Here is a 22,345-nt window from a genome sequence, read left to right on the forward strand (position 1 = left end):
AGCCACATCACCTGCCACAAGTTGTGGATTGTTCACTTGCCACGTGACTTGCCACATCACCTGCCACGTCACTTGCCACGTCACCTGCCACAAGTTGTGGATTGTCTACTTGCCACGTCACTTGCCACATCATCTGCCACGTCACCTGCCACAAGTTGTGGATTGTCCACTTGCCACGTCACCTGCCACGTCACCTGCCACACGTTTTGGATTGTCCACTTGCCACGTCACTTGCCGCGTCACCTGCCACAAGTTGGGGATTGTCCACTTGCCACATCACCTGCCACATCACCTGCCACATCACTTGCCACATAACCTGCCACAAGTTGTGGATTGTCCACTTGCCACGTCACTTGCCACATCACCTGCCACGTCACTTGCCACAAGATGTGGATTGTCCACTTTCCATGTCACCTGCCATGCCACCTGCCACAAGTTGTGGATTGTCCACTTGCCACATCACCAGCCACATCACCTGCCACAAGTTGTGGATTGTCCACTTGCAACATCACCAGCCACATCACCTGCCACGTCACTTGTCACAAGATGTGGATTGTCCACTTTCCATGTCACCTGCCATGCCACCTGCCACAAGTTGTGGATTGTCCACTTGCCACATCACCAGCCACATCACCTGCCACAAGTTGTGGATTGTCCACTTGCCACGTGACTTGCCACGTGACTTGCCACATCACCTGACACGTCACTTGCCACGTCACCTGTCACAAGTTGTGGATTGTCTACTTGCCACGTCACTTGCCACATCACCTGCCACGTCACTTGCCACGTCACCTGCCACAAGTTGTGGATTGTCCACTTGCCAAGTCACCTGCCACGTCACTTGCCACAAGTTGTGGATTGTCCACTTGCCATGTCACCTGCCACAAGTTGTGGATTGTCCACTTGCCACATCATTTGCCACGTTACCTGCCACGTCACCTGCCACAAGTTTTGGATTGTCCACTTGCCACGTCACTTGCCACATCACTTGCCACGTCACCTGCCACGTCACTTGCCACAAGATGTGGATTGTCCACTTGTCACATCACCTGCCACGTCACTTGCCACATCACCTGCCACGTCACCTGCCACAAGTTGTGGATTGTCCACTTGCCACATCACCAGCCACATCACCTGCCACAAGTTGTGGATTGTCCACTTGCAACATCACCAGCCACATCACCTGCCACGTCACTTGTCACAAGATGTGGATTGTCCACTTTCCATGTCACCTGCCATGCCACCTGCCACAAGTTGTGGATTGTCCACTTGCCACATCACCAGCCACATCACCTGCCACAAGTTGTGGATCGTCCACTTGCCACGTGACTTGCCACGTGACTTGCCACATCACCTGACACGTCACTTGCCACGTCACCTGTCACAAGTTGTGGATTGTCTACTTGCCACGTCACTTGCCACATCACCTGCCACGTCACTTGCCACGTCACCTGCCACAAGTTGTGGATTGTCCACTTGCCAAGTCACCTGCCACGTCACTTGCCACAAGTTGTGGATTGTCCACTTGCCATGTCACCTGCCACAAGTTGTGGATTGTCCACTTGCCACATCACTTGCCACGTTACCTGCCACGTCACCTGCCACAAGTTTTGGATTGTCCACTTGCCACGTCACTTGCCACATCACTTGCCACGTCACCTGCCACGTCACTTGCCACAAGATGTGGATTGTCCACTTGTCACATCACCTGCCACGTCACTTGCCACATCACCTGCCACGTCACTTGCCACAAGATGTGGATTGTCCACTTTCCACGTCACCTGCCACAAGTTGTGGATTGTCCACTCACCACATCACCAGCCACATCACCTGCCACAAGTTGTGGATTGTCCCCTTTCCACATCACTTTCCATGTCACCTGCCACATCACCTGCCACAAGTGGATTGTCCACTTGCCACATCACTTGCCACATGTTGTGGATTGTCCACTTTCCACGTCACTTGCCACGTCACCTGACACAAGTTGTGGATTGTCCACTTGCCACGTCACTTGCCACGTCCCCTGCCACAAGTGGATTGTCCACTTGCCACGTCACTTGCCACAAGTTGTGGATTGTCCACTTGCCACGTCACCTGACACAAGTTGTGGATTGTCCACTTGCCACGTCACTTGCCACGTCACCTGCCACAAGTGGATTGTCCACTTGCCACGTCACTTGCCACAAGTTATGGATTGTCCACTTGCCACGTCACCTGCCACAAGTTATGGATTGTTCACTTGCCACGTCACATGCCAGTCACCTGCCACAAGTTGTGGATTGTCCACTTGCCACATCACCTGCCAGGTCACTTGCCGCGTCACCTGCCAGGTCACTTGCCATGTCACCTGCCACAAGTTGTGGATTGTCCACTTTTCACGTCACTTGCCACTTCACCTGCCACGTCACTTGCCACAAGTTGTGGATTACCCACTTGACACGTCACTTGCCACGTCCCCTGCCACAAGTGGATTGTCCACTTGCCACGTCACTTGCCACAAGTTGTGGATTGTCCACTTGCCACGTCACTTGCCACAAGTTATGGATTGTCCACTTGCCACGTCACATGCCAGTCACCTGCCACAAGTTGTGGATTGTCCACTTGCCACATCACCTGCCAGGTCACTTGCCGCGTCACCTGCCAGGTCACTTGCCACGTCACCTGCCACAAGTTTTGGATTGTCCACTTTTCACGTCACTTGCCACTTCACCTGCCACGTCACTTGCCACAAGTTGTGGATTGTCCACTTGCCACATCACTTGCCACCTGCCATGTCACTTGCCACAAGTTGTGGATTGTCCACTTGCCACATCACTTGCCACCTGCCATGTCACTTGCCAAAGTTGTGGATTGTCCACTTGCAATTGCAATTGTTTAAAATATTTTTCTAATGGTTTTTAATCATTTGCAATCATTTGTGAGATTTTTAATGTAAAAAAAAAGGTCACCTTTAAAAACGCTTATAAACGAAAACGCGGCAAAACGCGCTACCGCGTTTTGCCGCGTTTTTAGTCTGAAACGTGGAAACTTTTGCGTCTGAACCCATTTTTTTGCTTCTGGAAAAACGAGGTTAAACGCAACTGCATAAAAATGGCAAAAAACGAGACTGTGTGCATGGACACATAGGATAACTTTGAATGAGTTCAGGAGCAGTTGAAAAAAGTGTCCAACTGCCTCTGAACACGTGTTTAACAGCGTCTCGTGTGCATGAGGCCTTACTCTGACCGCTCATCAGAATTATCTCAGCTCTCTGCGAAAATCCACCTAAAATATGTTCTGTATTCAATTATAGGGCAGCAAAGAGGTACCGCATAGTAACCCTCTTTTGCATTTATTACAATGTGTCAGGGCTGGCATAGCCCTTCCTTCTCTGGGCTGGCTGCTCAGCTGTCAGCTAATTGTCAGTTCTCATCTCTCTCCACAGTTCCCAGCTGTTCCTGATCATGCTCGTCTGACCTGCCTACCTAAAGCTGTCCAGCTCACTTCTCCTTTGCCACATCACAAGAAACCATCTCCCGTGGTTCTGTTTAAAGACTGGCTTGCTGACATCCCTTCTGGCTCCTTATCCTGCTTGCTGTTGCTCTACTTGGATCCTTGACTTTTAGCCTGGCTGATTACCTGATCTGGTTATTGAACTCTGGCCTGGCTGACTACTCTCTCCGGTTACTGGACTCTGGCTATGTTTTGACTACGCTTTTTCTATTTACCTTTTTATTTTTATTTAATAAACAAGTGTGATTTAATTGTACTTCTGTCTCGGTCTGATTCATGGTTTCTGACACAATGGTACTGTTCATTTGAAAAACTGCAAGTGTCACGGTACTACTACAGTGAGCCCACAGGCGAGCAGGTGACACGGGATCCCCCAGAACGCAGAGTTTAAGGACCAGCCGGTATTCTGCCAGGGACTCCCTCAGAAACAGAGAAGCAGCCAAGTGGCCCGTGGTAACGCTAGAGGAGCTGCAGAGATCCACAGCTCAGGGGGGAAAATCTGTCCACAGAACAACTATTAGTTGTGCAATCCACAAATCTGGCCTTTATGGAAGAGTGGCAAGTAAGGATGAGTCGAACACCCCTTGGTTTGGTTCGCACCAGAACCTGCGAACAGACCTAAACTTCGTGTGAACTTTAGAACCCTATTAAAGTCTATGGGACTTGAACGTTCAAAATCTAAAGTGCTAAGGCTAATATGCAAGTTATTGTCCTAAAAAGTGTTTGGTGACCTGGGTCCTGCCTCAGGGGACATGTATTAATGCAAAAAAAGTTTTAAAAATGGCAGTTTTTTCGGGAGCAGTGATTTTAATAACAATAAAAGTGTAATATTCCTTTAAATTTCGTACCTGGGGGGTGTCTATAGTATGCCTGTAAAGGGGCGCATGTTTCCCGTGCTTAGAACTGTCCCTGCACAAAGTGTCATTTCTAAAGGAAAAAAGTCATTTAAAATCACTCGCAGCTATAATGAATTGTTGGCTCCCTGTAATACAGAGAACAGTCATTGAAAGTCATTGATAAAAAAAAGCGTGGGGTTCCCCCAAATTCAATTACCAGGCCCTTCAGGTGTGGTATGGATATTAAGGGGAACTCCGCGCCAATTTTTAAAAAAAAATGGCGTGGAGTTCCCCCTAAAAATCCATACCAGACCCTTTATCCGATCACGCAACCTGACAGGCCACAGGAAAAGAGGGGGGGCAAGAGAGTGGCCCCCCCCGAACCGTACCAGGCCACATGCCCTCAACATTGGGAGGATACTTTGGGGGTCTGTGACCCCTCAAAGCCCCTTGTCCCCATGTTGATGAGGACAAGGGCCTCATCCCCACAACCCTAGCCGGTGGCTGTGGGGGTCTGAGGGCGGGGGGCTTATCATAATCTGGAAGCCCCCTTTAACAAGGGAACCCCCAGATCCCACCCCCCTGTTTTAAATGGTAAGGGGGTACAAAAGTACCCCTACTATTTCACAAAAAGTGTAAAAGATTGTTAAAGACACACACCGTTGCAAAAGTCCTTTATTAAAAATAAAAAAAATAAAAAAAGATTCCAGTGACGGATGATCATCTCTCCGGGGTCCAGCGATGGGTGATCTGATCCAGTGACGGGTGATCTCTCCCTTCAGCGCAGCGATCCTCTGTCTCCACTGGCAGAGACACTGCGGGATCAGGGCAGCCTGACATTTCTTATATGAGGAGGGCGGGGCCACCCGTCACCTGACCCCGTCCCCTCTGATGCAAGTGGGAAAGCCTGGCTTCCCCAATGATGTGTGGGTGACTCCGCCCCCTCTGATGTAACGGAAACCTGCATTACATGATTGGCCAAAAAATGCACCTGACCTACATGCTTTGACCAATGACAGCACATTCTGCTGAGAGAGCCATAATTTGATGCAGGGTGCAGTGTATGGTCTGTAGACTGACAGGCTGACCCCCCACCCCCTCAACTTCTGCAGCAATGCTGGCAGAACTCATACATCTATTTCCAAAAGACAACTTATGGCGCTGAGCACGTGCACTCAACTTCTTTGGTTGACCATGGCAAGGCCTGTTCTGAGTGGAACCTGTCCATTTAAACTGCTGTATGACCTTGGCTACTATGCTGCAGCTGGGGTACAGGATCTTGGCAATCTTCTTATAGCCTAGGCCAGTGATGGCGAACCTTGGCACCCCAGATGTTTTGGAACTACATTTCCCATGATACTCATGCACTCTGCAGTGTAGCTGAGCATCATGGGAAATTTAGTTCCAAAACATCTGGGGTGCCAAGGTTCGCCATCACTGGCCTAGGCCATCTTTATGTAGAGCAACAATTTTTTCAGATCAGAGTTCTTTGCCATGAGGTGCCATGTTGAACTTCCAGTGACCAGTATGAGAGAGTGGAAGCGATAACACCAAATTTAACACACCTGCTCCCCATTCACACCTGCAACCTTGTAACACTAACGAGTCACATGCCATCGGGGAGGGAAAATGGCTAATTGGGCCCAATTTGGACATTTTTACTTAGGGGTGTACTCACGTTTGTTGCCAGCAGTTAAGACATTAATGGCTGTGTGTTGAGTTATTTTGAGGGGACAGCAATTTTTATTTTATTTTTTAACAAAGGGGGACAGCAAATTTACACTGTTAAACAAGCTGTACACTCACTACTTTACATTGTAGCAAAGTGTAATTTCTTCAGTGTTGTCACATGAAACGATATAATACAATTTTTACAAAAATATGAGGGGTGTACTCACTTGCATTTAGCATAGACTGTAGATTCAGTGTTTACTCGATAGTCAGTCAGTGCAGGCAGTGTATTTAAAAAAAAAAAAAAAAAAAAAAAAAATTATATATATATATATATATATATATACCCTGTTTCCCCTAAAATAAGACCTAGCGTGATTGTCGGTGATGGATGCGATATAAGCCCTACTCCTCAAATAAGCCCTAGTTAAAGTCCTTGTAGGTCTTATTTTCAGGATAGGGATTATTTTTGGGGAAACAGGGTATGGCTTATTTGGGCGGTAGGGCTTATATTGCAGCCATCACCGACAATCATGCTAGGTCTTATTTGAGGGGAAACAGGGTATATATATATATATATATATATATATATATATATATATATATATATAGTAACATGGGGGACAGGTAACAGGTACACAAGCTTCCTGGGACAAGCAGGCTTTCAGGCACAGGTACCAGAACAACTGAAGTAGTGACAGTGAAGTGCTTATTGGTGATATTTACAAGTCTATAGAGGTGCTGTACAGTATTCAAAACAAAACAAACAGAACCAAAATAGCCAAACAAAAATCTAGTCATGTCACAGCTCTAACTATACACTATGCAGGCCCTAACTACCAGGCTGTGTTTCCCAGGCAGAGAGCAAAGGCTGTCTGCTCAGGGGAGCTTAAATTAGCCTGGGGAAGAGGACCAAGACCCGAACTGGATCATGGATCAGAGATTCCTGAATGTGTACGAGAGGAGCCTGGGAGACGTATAAAGCCCAAACAGAACTTTTCCTGGCTCTCACCGGGGGGGAACTGCAACATATCCTCCCCCCTTGTTTCAACCCCAGGATTGGAACACCTGTGGCCCAACAGAAGTGAACACGGGACAGGGCATCTACATTCCCCATCTCAATACCTGGCCTGTGTTTTGCAGTGAAGGAGTAATCCTGTAGAGCCAAAAACCACCGGTTCACCTGTCTATTAGTCTCCTTCTTTTTGGCCATCCGTTTCAGGGATTCAGTGACTCTTCTGCAGGGGAATTGGTAGTGACCTCAGGACCAAAGTCCATGACCACGCGCTCCAATATTTGTGGCACAGACAGGGACTCCGGCTGTAGTAATCTCCTCACCAGGTGAATTAGGTCGAACATGTGCGATCTTGGGGGCCTCTCGTGTTGGAAGAACCAGCTGACCCGCTGTGCTCGAACTGCCAAAGTGACACCAAGTCGTGCCAGCATTTCCCACTTGACCTTTTCATAGTCTCCCTCTTCTGCTGACTCCAAATCATAGTAGGCCTTCTGTGATTCCCCAGAAAGCAAGGGGGCGACCAGTCCTGCCCACTGAGTTTTCGGCCAACCTTCCGTCTCAGCGGTCTGTTCAAACATTAGCAGAAAGGCCTCTGGATCATCATCTGCAGTCATCTTGGAAAGAAAGCAACCCACATGGATGGCTGAGGGCTTGTCTCCAACATCATCAACTTTAGCAGGTGACCACTGTGCTAGCATCTCCACAACCTCAGTCAAGGTTTTCCTATCCGCTTTTGCATCAGAGGCTAGCTGTTCAAACAGACTCTGCGATAGCTCTTGTACAGCACCAATCTGTTGGCACAGCGCCTTGGTTTTCTCCTGTGCGATAGCATTTGCTTGCAGTTGTGCAGCGTTTGCTTGATTTAGTGCAGCGTTTGTTTGCTGTTGTGCAGCTTTAGCTTGCTGCTGTGCAGCCTTGGATATCACCAATTGCTTTAGGATTTCCTCCATGTTTAGTTACTCTAGGTACTGCCCTTTTAAGTTGTAACTTACTACAGCTACCTGCATTCTCCACCATCTGTAACCTGGGGGACAGGTAGCAGGTACAAAAGCTTCCTGGGACAAGTTACAAACAGTGAAGTGTTTAATGGTGATATTTGCAAGTCTATTGAGGTGCTGTACAGTGTTCAAAACAAAACAGAACCAAAATAGCCAAACAAAAACCTAGCCATGTCTTGGCTCTAACTATACACTATTGCAGGCCCTAACTACAAAGCTGAGCAAGCCTACCGCTTGTCAGTTTCCACATAAACTGCTTAACGGCTTTTTACCAACCCTTTTGCTCTCACAGACCAGCGTCTGTGTTTCCCAGGCAGAGAGCAAAGGCTGTCTGCTCAGGTGAGCTTAAATTAGCCTGGGGAAGAGGACCAAGAAACGAACTGGATCATGTATCAGAAATTACTGAATGTGTATGAGAGGGGCCTGGGAGACTAAGGGCTTTTGACCAACTTTTATTAAAGAAAGAAAGTGTCCATCGAGAATTCCCACGCAGGGGTTTCAATTTCACAGCAGTAATAAACGAAAAATAACATGCCACCTGGCTCTATGGTCAGCTCTGATGCTCAGGCTTTCCTTCAGCCCTCTTGACTTTATAACAGAATTACTGTACCTCAGCACTCTTTCCCAGCTTCCTTGCTGTTCCAGCTCACAGGCTTGGACCTTCTGTCTGCTCTGACAAACAGAACTGTTCGGACACGCACACTTCTCCCTTGCTTGCCTGGACTCCTCGGGAGGGTGGAGCCCAGAACCATGGTCAGGCGCCTCTAAATAGTCCAAAACACACCTGACCAGTCAGTGTTCTGGCGAGTCCCAAAATCTGGACCCAGGACTGGGGATTTCATCCCACCCGGATCGCTAAGAAATCCCCGGGCTCCAAATCCCAAAACACATTTTAGTAAATAATGAGCAAACTGAAAAGTCAGTTTCCTCCTAACGTTGCAACCCGTCCAGTTGACAATTCATACACTGGTGGGGTACCACACTACTACATATTCCCCCCCTTGTTTCGACCTGGAGAGAGAAACACCTGCACCCACCATAGCAGTTGGGACACCTCTGTGTTGGCCATCAGCCACGTAGGCCCAACCCTTTTTTCGGGTGCGCTTCCAGACACGCACTACCCTGGATCGCAACTGGGTCCTATAGTTCTGTATCCTCAGCCTACTCCTTCTGTCCTTGGGGTTCTTTCCTGCTACTATCTTTTAACTCAGTTTCCAGATTCTGTGGGGAACCTGCTCCAGACACTATACCTGATGAGGAACCACCTTTCCCCTCACTGGTACCTGTTTTCCCCATCACAACAGGTCTCTTGGGTTTATCAACTCCTTTGCCGTTACCCTTGACCACCAACTCCCCAGAGCTCAGGTCTCTTGGGTTTATCAACTCCTTTGCCATTACCCTTGACCACCAACTCCCCAGAGCTCAACATCTGTGTATCACGCTCATTTTCCAAGAAATTATTCATGGTCATATCAAGGCCATTATTTACACTAACATTCAGTAATACACCACCAATTCTCCAATTACCAATACCGTCAGTTCTTTCTTGCTCAGGGTTTGTTAGGGCCAGGCCCAAGGAGGGACAACACACAGGTGAGCAGCTATCCCCTATGGGACCTTCACAAGGCTTCACTTCACCTGTTGTCTAAATCTCTGTGGGCAGTTCTCCTAACAACTAACATTGAACAATGCATGACCTATTTCTAGCAGTACCAGTCTTTGCCAGCTCACACTTTTCCATGTCACAATTTTTGTACCTCTCCATACTATATTTGAGAGCGTCTCCGGGTACCCAAACTTTTATCTCTCTGCAGGCGACAGACAGAATCTCTGCTTTTGCCACGTCCATATCTGGCCCTTCCTCCTTACGAGATCTAGCGGGTGAGGCAGTCTCTGCACCATTTACTATACCCTGCTCAGCCGCACCTTGGACCACACTAGCAGACATGTTCATCACCGCATCAGGTGGAGAGACCTCTCCTGCAGCCCCCTAGAGCGCCTTCCGTACTGAACCGTATCCGGAAGCACTGTCACAGGGTACTGTGAGATCACTTTCCAGACTATTAAGCACCATACCACCCAGTTCCACTGGTGATTAATGTTACTCAGCACAGCTTGCATTACCTGGCTCCACCCTTTGGCACCATGCAGCATTACCACATCTGACTGTAATGGAGGCACCCAGGTATACAAGGAATGTGGTTTCATCAGTTAAAGCAGTTCCAATAGCATCTATGTAATTTCTACACACTCCACATCAATATGCAAAACTTTTTTGGGGACCTTTCCCTTATCAGAGACATGGATGGGCTCATTCACTGTAGCTTGAGGGGCCACGACATTTAAGGGAGCCTCCACCTCACTGGAAGTACCCATCACAGCCTGACGCTCCTCTGAACCACTGCCAGATGCATGTCTCCCACTCATGCCCTCTAACTCACTAATAAGCCTCTGCAAGTAAACATTTATTACCTTGACACTTGACATTTAGCGGCTGAGCTGTGAACACCACCTCTGCCATGCATGCTCCCTGATCTGGTCCTTCCGACTGGAGGGAAACATCCCTTGCAGTGACCAATGCACCCTCAACCATCAGTCACTCTGCAATCTCCCTGTCTGGCATAGCAGTTGTTGTATTCACACCCCTGCCGCCCAACATAGCCTTGTCTAACATGGTTAGTAATTGTTTGGCCCAACTGTCCCAATCCATTGTGCTTCCATTATGAGGGCTCAGCAGTACCTCATCTGCTTTAGGAGGCACCTGGGATTCTGCATCACAATCAGTACCTTTGTCAGTTCTATATAAATCACATTTTGACAACATGCTTTTACTCTTTGCTAATGCTTCATCAAAAAAGGCAGGCTGCAATGCACCATCACCACCTTGCTTCTGGGGCGCAAACACACTCAGTTGTGTACCTTCAGCTTTGGCCAGCTGACTTAACCCCTTACCAACTGGGTTCCACATTTGGTAAACAGACTGCTCACACAAACTATCACTGCATGGTGTAGACCCAGTCAGTTCCACCAGAGCAAATTCAGTGCTGTCCTGGAAAATCTCTGGCTCAAACGCATGGAGAGCCCCTGAGACTTCCATGGACAACCCTGTGGCTCTGTGTCTGGTTGCCAAGGGAGACATCACTCTTTCCTCATTACTTTTGAACACATCAGAATAAGTACACATCAGAATAAGCCATCTACCACGGGAAACCCCTAGACGCAAATCGAGGTAAAGAAGGTAACGGTAAGCCAATGAAACCAGCAGCTCCTTCGGGGGGTTAGTGCTACATTATTTTATATATTATATATATATATATATATATATATATATATATATATATATATATATATATTCTGTATCCAGTGTAGCCTATATCTACAGTGTATTTAGTGGTGTACAGTTGCTAATACAGTGCAGGGGGTGTACACAGTATCTAATACAGTGTGTACAGTTTCTACTACACTTCTAGTAGTATACACAGTATACAATACAGTGCAGCCATTGTACAGTTGCTAATACAGTGCAGGCAGTGTTCACAGTATCTAATACAGTGTAGTGTGGTGTTGCACAACAAAAAATACATCATATCCAGAAAGGCCACTAAGGAGAGGCAGATGCTCACAGGCCACTAAAAGAGGGCAAGCAGCCTCTGTGTCTACAGTCAACAGTGGTGGTCATGGACATGGTGCATCCCCTGCAGGTGGCCGTGGGACACGCTTGTTCTTTTTTGCTGCTGTGTTATTGAGTCATAACTAGCAGAAGAGTTGGTGGAGTGGATAACAAAGCTGTCCTTATCCTCCTCATTCTCTGCCACCCAGGCTCAGAGTAGTATGCCTTCCAACGCAGCAGTCAAAGCAGCCTATTCCACCAGCTCCTTTTCCACAGTCACTCCTTCAGTAGCCCCACCATCATGCATGGAGAAGTCTTGAGAATTTTTCGACCACAGTGTTGGTTATATGCTGCTGGAGGATGTGCAGCGATTTGAAGGCTCCGATGTTCGTTCCCAGGTTGAGGAAGGGAATAACGTGAGCCTAGAGAGAGGGGGTGCCACAGAAGGATAAGAAACTAGCAGTCATGTTTCACAGCGGGGCCCATTTCTGCAGCCAACAAGAGTATCTGTGAGGGGTTACAGTGTTGTGGCACCATCACCCCCCATGGCCCAATTTTTCTGCCCCTGTTTAACAGGGGCACGTAATTACAGTTCTTGATATAATATTTCACAGCAGGGCCCGTTCCTGCACCCAACAAGTGTAACTGAGGGCTTACAGTGTTCTGGTACCACAAAGCCTAAGGCCCAATTTTTTGCTGCGTATATATAGTTACAGAGTAGGTGAGGTCGAAAAAACACACAAGTCCATCAAGTCCAACCTATGTGTGTGATTATATGTCAGTATTACCTTGTATAACCCTTTATGTTGTGGTCGTTCAAGTGCTTATCTAATAGTTTCTTGAAACTATCAATGCTACCCGCTGAGATTACCGCCTGTGGAAGGGAATTCCACATCCTTGCCGCTCTTACAGTAAAGAACCCTCTATGTAGTTTAAGGTTAAACCTCTTTTCTTCTAATTTTAACAAGTGGCCATGAGTCGTGTTAAACTTTCTTCAGCGAAAAAGTTTTATCCCTATTGTTGGGTCACCAGTACGTTCTTTGTAAATTGAAAACATATCCCCTCTCAAGCTTCTCTTCTTTGGGGAGAATAAGTTCAGTGCTCGCAGCCTTTCCTTATAACTAATATCCTCCAGACCCTTTATTAGCTTTGTTGCCCTTCTTTGTACTCGCTCCATTTTCAGTACATCCTTCCTGAGGACTGGTGCCCAGAACTGGACAGCATACTCTAGGTGTGGCCGGACCAGAATCTTGTAGAGGGGGAAAATTATTATTATTATTATAATAATAATTATTAGAATTATTATAATAATTATTATTTTATCTCGAGAATTAACCCCTTTTTAATGCATGCCAATAATCTGTTTGCTTTGTTAGCAGCAGCTTGGCATTACATGCCATTGCTGAGCCTATCATGTACTAGGACCCCCAGGTCCTTTTCCATCCTAGATACAGGGCACCTGGGGTACTCCCAACCCAATTTCTAAAAGAATTTGGGTGCGGGGTTCCCCTTAATATCCATACCAGACCTGAAGCCCTTTTTGGTGGGGGGGGGGGGGGGGGGGACATCCACGCCATTTTCTTTGGTATTTTTGGCATTTTTATCAAATTTGCCAGGATCCGACAATACATTATAGCCACGAGCAGTTTTGAATTAAAAATTTTCCTTTAGAAATGTAATTTTGCTGTGACACTGTTATAAACATGGGAAAGATGCATTACAATACAGAGATACTAAGGACACCCCCCAGGCACGATATTTAAAGGAATATTTCATTTTTATTGTTTCACTTTAAGCATTATTAGAATCACTGCTCCCGAAAAAACATCCTTTTTTTAAAACTTTCTTTTTTTTTAATTGATACATGTCCCCTGGGGCAGGACCCGTATCCCCAAACACTTTCTATGGCAATAACTTGCATATAACCCCTAAAATTAACTTTTGATTTTTCCCATTGGTGTCCCATAGACTTTAATGGTGTTTGAACAAATTTTTTGCCTGTTCGCATGTTCTGCTGTGAACCGAACCAGGGGTATTCGGCTCATCCCTAGTCTCCAGGGGTCAAGTCCTGGGGAAAAAAGTGTGGGAACTCCCTCCCAAGATCCACTCCCCACCAAAAAAAATGATTCGCTCATATGCATATATATTTCACAGAAAATACAGTGCAATATTTATTGTAAAGTGCCAGTTTACAAAAAAAAAAAAAGGTTAACTTGTCAAACTAACAGAATAATCACCACAAGAACAGAGGGGGACAGCAGAACGGAGGGGGACAGCAGAACGGAGGGGGACAGCAGAATGGAGCGGGACATGGAGGAAAACTGGAAGGGGACAGCAGCAGAACGGAGGGGGGGTGGGGGACAGCAGCAGAACGGAGGGGGAGTGGGGGAGACAGCAGCAGAACGGAGGGGGAGTGGGGGAGACAGCAGCAGGATGGAGGGGGAGTGGGATAGACAGCAGCAGAAAGGAGGGGGAGTGGGGGACAGAAGCAGAACGGAGGGGGAGTGGGGGAGACAGCAGCAGAAAGGAGGGGGAGTGGGGGACAGAAGCAGAACGGAGGGGGAGTGGGGGAGACAGCAGCAGAATGGAGGGGGAGTGGGGGAGACAGCAGCAGAATGGAGGGGGAGTGGGGTAGACAGCAGCAGAACAGAGGGGGAGTGGGGGAGACAGCAGCAGAATGGAGGGGGAGTGGGGGACAGCAGCAGAACGGAGGAGGAGCATGCTCACTGTAACTAACAAAGTGTGTGTAACACACTAACCTGAAAGTTTGTCAATGACTCTGGCAGGCGGCAAACTCGCGGCGGACCTCGTGGGCGGGAGGACTCTGAGACTCAGCTCAGGAGAGGAGAAGTTGAACTGAAGAAGTATGGCAGCTCAGAGTTGGGCTGCACTACTGGCAATGTGCTACAGCGGCTGTGGGAGTAGTCGGTGGTGGCCCCAGGACTGTCTGGCACTGACTGGGCAGCGGGCACAGGCTGGATCCTTACCAGCAGTAAGTGTGGCTCTGTCTGGTGTGGTGTCTGTGGCTAGCTGCTCTCTCTCGGAGGCGCTGCTCAGCCTAGCAACCAGTTACTCAGGCATATGCAGGACGCGACTGCTAACGGAAACTGAGTTCCTGTTCTGGAAAAAGTACAGGAACTCTGTTCCCCTGCGTTCCCGCAGGGCTTGAGCCCTGCTAGTCTCCATCCAATCTGACAGAGCTTGAGCTATTTTGCAAAGAAGAATGTGCAAAAATGTCACTGTCTAGATATGCAAAGCTGGTAGAGACATCCCCAAAAAGACTTGCAGCTGTAATTGCAGTGAAAGGTGGTTCTACAAAGTATTGACTCAGGGGGGCTGAATACAAATGCACCCCACACCTTTTAGATATTTTCTTTGTAAAAAATGTTGAAAACTATTTATCATTTTCATGCCATTTCACAATTATGTGCCGCTTTGTGTTGGTCTATCACTTAAAATCTCAATAAAATACTCAATTCCCTGGTGGAAGCAAATTACAAGGAGCTGTCCAGATGGTACCTGGTCCCAGTGAGGCTGGGGAGATTGTACCCTGGCACTTCACCCCTTTGATTCAGAGGGTGTGGGCAAGATAGTACCCATGTTTGGTGGTCCTGTCCAAAGGTCCAGCGGTTTTGGATAAGAATATTCACCCTAGCCTATTCAGTGACGGGACAAAACATACCCTCTAAAACAGAGCTGTTTGCGGACTTGCTCTACGAGATCCCTAGACATCTCGGAACTCAATTTTTTTTTCATTTTCTTAGCGGCTAAAATTACTAGAGCACGACCATGGAAATCTCCAATGGTCAATGTTGCATTAGTAAAACATAAACTTTCCTGGATTATGGTCAATGAAAAACTGACCAGCATCCTCAGGGACAAACAAGCCAGATTCGAAAAGGTGTGGTCCCCCTGGATTAAATACCTTCAAGCCCCATAGCTCCCGGGAATTAGGTGGTGGAGGGTCCAGGCCAAGGGTATTGACTCCTGCCCTTTTCTTTGCTCTTCTTTTTTTCACCCCTCTTCTCCTCTTTTTTCCTTCTTTTTTTCTCTTCTCTTCTCTTTTTATGCTTAATGACATTTACCTTATGGATGCAAATGGAGAGTCCAAGAGCCTCTAATTTTTCAAGGTCAATGTGGGAGCTAAGTAAAGTATCCTGAATCACTAGATCAATCTCAGTGATAAAGGCTCCTACCTCTAGTTATGTTATTGTGTTACAGTTGAATCAACTGTTGCAGGGATGTTTTTTGGAGTAATGTTCCTAAATTGTTTATGCTACAGAGAAATTATGACTACTTTATATATGCCCTAGACAAGCAGTAGCTTAATTTAGTTGGATTTATTTTTACAACTGTTTCTTGTATTATATTTACTATGATCTGACACCTGGTTACACTTAAAGTGGTTGTAAACCCTTACAAACCACTTTGACCTACAGGTAAGCCTAGATTAAGGCTTACCTGTAGGTCCAAGAAATATCTCCTAAACCTATACGGTTTAGGAGATATTTGCCTGAAGACAGGCACCGCTGTCTATGGCGCATGCGCTGTAGACAGCGGCGCGCAGGCGCACTGAGCGCGGCATTTCCAACACCAGAGCTGCCGCGCGTGTCGGCTCCCGTGCGCATGCGCGGGAGTGACGTCATGCGAGACCCCACCGAAAAGATGGATGCGCCGGACTACAGGGGACAGCAGTGACATCGCTGGCTCCTGTGTCAGGTAAGTGACACATAATGGGCTACTATGCGATGCATAGTAGTCCATTATGCTTTGCCTTTGCAGGGAATGAAAGAGCAAGTAAACCCATCAGGGTTTACTTCCTCTTTAAGGGTGCATGGATCTTTCTATATCTGTATGATACTATTTGTATCCTAAGAAGTTTGTTACGTTTGTTAAATGTTTGAATAAAAACCTATTGCAAACAAAATACGAATAAAATACATTTACATTTTTGGTTGTAACGTGACAAAATGTGGAAAATGTCAAGGGGTATAAATACTTTTTCTCAATGCACTGTATCCCTATACTCTGCACCAATGAATTATGCCTTCTTGACATTATGGATGAGGAAGTATGGCCATGGTACAATAGACTCTTCCTACAAGAAACGTTGTTTACAGCACACAAAATGATAGCATTAAAAAAGGATGCTCCTACTATAACCCAGTGGATAGCAGCAGTCGATCATATAATCCTTTATAAAAAGATCATACATGATAATAGAAATTTTCCAAAATCAAAAAAATCTGGGATGTCTGAAGTAAATCAGCACTAACTGTTAATTGAAATGGCATTTGTTAGTTGCATGAGAACTGCCTAGGTAACTGGGGGATCAGCCCTGAGGGTTTGGTAAAATGTGTTAGATTGTAGTCATAACCAATTAGACCCCTCTCACACTGGGACGGTTTTGAGGTATTTTAGTGCTAAAAATAGCGCCTGTAAAGCATTCAACAGCGCCTCTCAAGCCACCCCAGTGTGGAAGCCTGAGTGCTTTTACACTGGGGTGTGCACTTGCAGGATGGGAAAAAAAGTCCTGCAAGCAGCATCTTTGGGGTGGTACGGGAGCGGTGTATACATCGCTCTCAAAAACGCTCCACCCATTGAAATGAATGGGCAGCTCTGCCAAAGTGCCTGAAACACGGGCACTATTAACCATTTGGCCGCTATGGGAAGGTTAAAAACACCACGCTAGTGGACGATTAGACCCCTATAACAGCAGTAAAGCGCTGCTAAAACTAGCAACGCTTTACCGTTAACGCCTGCACCGCCCCAGTGTGAAAGGGGTCTAACTGAGGAGAAATAAGAGACAGAAGCTTCCTTTTATGTACTGTTTCTTTGACTCTCTGTGACTGTTTATTGTCATGCTGTAAAGATAACTGTGTATCACTATACATCTATGTATGATTGAAAATATTGTATATGTGTTATGCTTGTAATAAACAGAGTTTTGAAGGATGTGAGGAAAATATTGGGTTCTTATATCATTTCCAGTAATGATCTGCCCTGTAACTGGACCCAAAAAATTACAGACACACCAATAACAGATATCTAGGGTTTATTAAGGCAGAACAAACCCTACAGATGTACAATAGCAAAACAATAGGAGAAATCATAATGCAGCGCTACCCCCCAAAAGGAGTCACTAAAAAATTGTCTGGATTCCTTTTCCCAGTGATTACCTCGCACCCAGGCACACACAATCATAGTCACTCTTTGGCTCAATAACAAGTCTAGGGGTGTTCTTTTTCGTGTTATTATTTTAGGGGTTTTGGATAGGGTTGTGGGGATTGAGAGGGATACTCCCAAAAGGACTATGTACAAGATGAGGACAGTAAACTTCCTTCTGTAGAACTGAAGCAAAAGTCCCTGCAAATGCAAACTGTGGACTTGGCTTTGTAGTAAAAGCAGGAAAAAGCACAAAACCTCTTCTATAGAACAATCAGAGCAGAGTCACTTTACAGAGAATTAGATAGACTGAGCTCTTCAGGACACCAGCCGATGTCCTCTTTAGACAAACACATAGCTGACTCTCTAGCACCAGAGGGGTGGCAGCAGCCAAACAATCTCTAAGATCTCTCTCACTGTCTGTACTCACAAATGTCCTTGGAAAATTAATTGCCTCCTTCCAACATCTATGTGGCACCTTTTTCCTGTAACATCAAACTAAATTTTCAGATGACAGCCCCTCAGTCAGCTCTCTGTAAATTTAGCATCCAGACCCCTCAGTTAGCCTCACAAACTGTAAGCACTCCAGCCTGGACTTCTCCTCACTAAGACAAGACCAGGAAGCTCGGTGTCTCTGAGTATTCATACAGACTCCCAGCATCTCTTAGGGCCACCCTTCCTAGGATTGTTCAGGGCTGCATAAATATTTATGCCATTCAATTGCCTTGCTCCACAGCTATGTTCTAGAGAGAGCAGGGGAGCAGAGGAAGCAGAGGAAGTAATCAACTATGCAGAAGCTGAAACACTGAGCAGAACAGAGCAATCAACACAAGTCCACTGATCACAGTGAGCACAACCAAAACAAAACAGCAGCTCCACTGCTTTCAGCAAGCCAGAACCAAATTCACCTGATCCCAGCACCTATCTAGGAGGGTGGTGCTACATTATTTTTTTCCCAAAAGGTGAACTTGGCCTTTAACCGCTTCCTGACCTACTCCTGTACATATACGGTGTCAGGATGGCTCTCTAGCTCGAATCACCGTATAGATAAAGCGGCTCCTTTAAGAGCCATAGCAGGCAAGCGTGCACCCTAGCTGCAAGGTGGGGGACCCGATATGTCCGGGCCTGGCGGGCACGATCGCCGCCGGCCACCCACGAGAGCCAGAATGAGGATTTGTGTGTGTAAACAGAAATTCCTGTTCTGACAGGGGAGGAGAAATAGATTGTCTGTTCCTACTAAGTAGGAACAACAATCTGACTCCTCCTCTAATCAGTCACATCCCCTTACAGTTAGAAACACTTAGAAACACACCTAGGGAACACACTTAAACCCTTGATCGCCCCCTAGTGTTAACCCCTTCCCTGCCAGTGACATTAATACAGTAATTAGTGGCTACTTTTAGCTTTGATCGCTGTATAAATGTCAATGGTATCAATAGTGTCCGATCTGTCTCCCACAATGTCGCAGTGCCAATAAAAATCGCTGATCACCACCAATATTAGTAAAAAATATAAAAAAAAATAAAAATACCATAAGTCTATCCCCCTATTTTGTAGATGCTATAACTTTTATGGAAACCAATCAATATAATCTTATTGCAATTTTTTTTACCAAAAATTGTAGAAGAATACATATCTGCCTAAACTGATGAAGAATTTTTTTTTTATTTTAATTTGGGATATTTATTATAGCAAAAAGTAAAAAATATTGTGTTTTTTTCAAAATTGTCGCTCTTTATAGCGCAAAAAATAAAATCCACAGAGGTGATCAAATACCTATAAAAGAAATCTCTAATTGTGGGGGAAAAAAAAGGACGTAAAATTTGTTTGTTTGGGTACAACATTGCACGACCGTGCAATTGTCAGTTAATGTGACGCAGTGCCGTATCACAAATAATGGCCTGGTCAGGAAGGGGGTAAATTCTTCTGGGGCTGAAGTGGTTAAAGATGGATTGTGCTACAAGCAATGCACTTTTATATGAATAATTAGTTAAGATTCATGTAGCGCAGGTGTTTTACTACCAAAGCTGTCATGTCAATGATAAGTTGTTCTTAAATAAGAGTTTGGCTCCCTCTAGTGTCCTTTCTATTTGATGCTTTTAAGACTTTTATTTGGTTTCTGTAAAGCCACACCACAAAGCATTGTGGGAGATGTAGTTTAATGAGGAAGTGACTCATGTGCTGAACTCAGTCTGGAAACTACTGACCCACAATGCCCAGTTCACAGATCCATAACACAAAGTCACAGTACAGCCTGCTGGGTAAGCAAATAAAAGGAGCAGCGTGGCCATTTTTCGGCCTCTTGAGACGTCATTCAATACCTGCCTGCAGTGAGGTCTGTGTGAGACCGGGAGGACTGCGACCTGTAGGGTGGCAGAGCTGAGTTGATCGGCCTCCGAGGAGTTCCTAAACACACCCACCTGGAACAGTGTGTTAACGGACCTGACCTAATATTGCTGGAGGTTTCCTGTGTTCCAGCCATCATCCATTCGGCCATCTGAGCGAGCGGTGCAGTGTGACGGCGCGGGTTTTGGATCAGACGGAGATCACAAGGAAAGGAGTTTGGAAGGAATCCTACAGCATCTGGACCTGTTGTGGTGAGTGGGCCCTTGCCCAGATCAATAAAATACACTGTTTGCTGGTGAGACTTGTAGTTTCACGGAGGTGGTTCTGCTCTGGGGTTTATTACAAACCACGCTGTAAAGGAGGTACTGCATTACCCACACAGTTCACAATGTAAAGTTACAGGAGTGTTGTTTGTTCATCATCACCAAAGGAATAGTTCCCAGTACACTCATCATTCTAAAGTTTGTTCTTTATGGGGTTTTTTTTTTCATGTGGATTACAAGTAACTGCAGTTCAAATCAAAGGGCTAGCTAAAAAATAATTGAAGATAAAGAACTCTTGCCACCCTCAACAAAATATCAGGGTGTCACCATACTTTATGAACATTAGATTGCAATCTAGGGAGAGCCCTAGAGTATAGAATTCAGTATTATACCGCATTACCCTGTTTATGTGAATGTAATATATTTGGGTCTGTTGCATGTGTGGAGGCTGTAGTGGGAAGGTGCTTAATATAAGTGTGTTACAATAATGAGCATTTGTCCCACTGCGCACCTGCCTGCATATACCCTCCATGACAATAATTGAGTTCTTGTTTCATGTATATATTGACTGTTTTCTATTTTCATTCTTTATGCCGGAGATATCACAGTATTTATTGTGCTAAGCATCTTCTTAGTAAATATCCTAAGTGGTTAATTGACAAGTTGTGTGAGACTCCATTCATTACGACAACTGACAAATATTTGCTTTTGTTTCATTAAAAACAAAAATCGATTTTTCTTGTACGCTACATGTTTCTTATGTTTCAGTACAGGCAAATACAAGCAGTCCCTGGGTTACAAACAAGATAGGGTCTGTAGGCTTTTTTTTTAAGTTGAATCTGTTTGTAAGTCGGAACAGGTACATTTTTAAGTATAGCTCCAGCCAAAAAAGCTTTTTGGATAGCATAGAGAAGGGTTAACTGTAACGTTTGTTTTGCTGTCTGTGTCCCTGTTCAGAAGATTTCACCTCACTTTCTGTCCCAATGACAATTGGATTTAGACAATTTTGGGTTGTTGTGGAAACAACCTTTGGTTGATAAAGCATCAGTGGAGGCAACTTTTTCCCATAATAACTCTTACAGGTTTGAATTTCCTATCCTAAAGGTATATTTCTTCTCCCTACCTGTTGTCTCCCTCCATTTGTAAGTAGGAGTCTTATGTAAGTCGGATGTTTGTAACTAGGGGACCGCCTATATACTGCTTTCTACGAGGTATGCAGCATCTTTTTTTTTTTTTTTCCTTTTATACTATGTAGCATTTCTTTAGATTACAAAATCCTACCTGCACAGTAAAGTACAACTTTACACGACATTTTGGCTTGTTCAATGTCTCCCGCTCCTAAAGCAATTCCAACCCTGATATTGGCAGCAGTACCAAAGCCAATTGGAAGCTGTAGAGGAATATATTAGATGAATTAGAAATCTGGCCAAGACATTGCTAGTGAAGATCATTTTAGTGACTTAGGGTTGCCACCTCATCCATTTAAACCCAAACACATATTAATTACACAGGTGCTGTGGCTGATTAAGGTGGTAATTAAACTCACTTGGTGCTTTATCTTAGCCTCAGAACCTGTGTAACTCAAAGGTGTTCGGGTTTCAGGCCCGGTTCACACCGCTGCGGGGGGAGATCCGGATGTGATTCGCACAGCAAATCACATCCGATCTCCGTAGCGATGCGAGTTCAGCCATACAGATAGTATGGCTGAATTCGCAGCGCTCCCGCAGCAAACTCGCACGGGACCCTTTTTTTGGGTCCGCAACAGAATCGGATCGCATGGGGGTTCACACCATGCGATCCGATTCCTGTGCGAGTCGGCAGATCGCACTGCGATATGCCGACGGATCTGGGGGTGTCATTAACATAACATTGACACTCCCAGCCGTCCGCATAGGGCAGTGTGAACTGCCGGCGGGAGGTGTGCGATGCGGGTAAACGCCGCGGATTCG

The 22,345-nt window shown here is 45.9% G+C and overlaps 1 protein-coding gene across 1 annotated transcript in view; it reads right to left on the bottom strand.

Annotated features, from left to right (window-relative positions):
- The window catches only part of LOC143983034 (multidrug and toxin extrusion protein 2-like), a 284,277-nt gene that overhangs the window by 130,722 nt on the left and 131,210 nt on the right, over positions 1-22,345 (bottom strand). The window contains exon 11 of the mRNA XM_077482261.1: positions 21,678-21,786. Coding sequence (XP_077338387.1) covers positions 21,678-21,786 — 109 coding nt within the window. The remainder of the gene's footprint in view (positions 1-21,677; positions 21,787-22,345) is intronic.

The sequence above is a fragment of the Lithobates pipiens genome, unplaced genomic scaffold (assembly GCF_037356315.1).
Source record: "Lithobates pipiens isolate NorthernLeopardFrog02 unplaced genomic scaffold, aLitPip1_a1.2 Scaffold_16, whole genome shotgun sequence".
Lineage (NCBI taxonomy): Eukaryota > Metazoa > Chordata > Amphibia > Anura > Ranidae > Lithobates > Lithobates pipiens.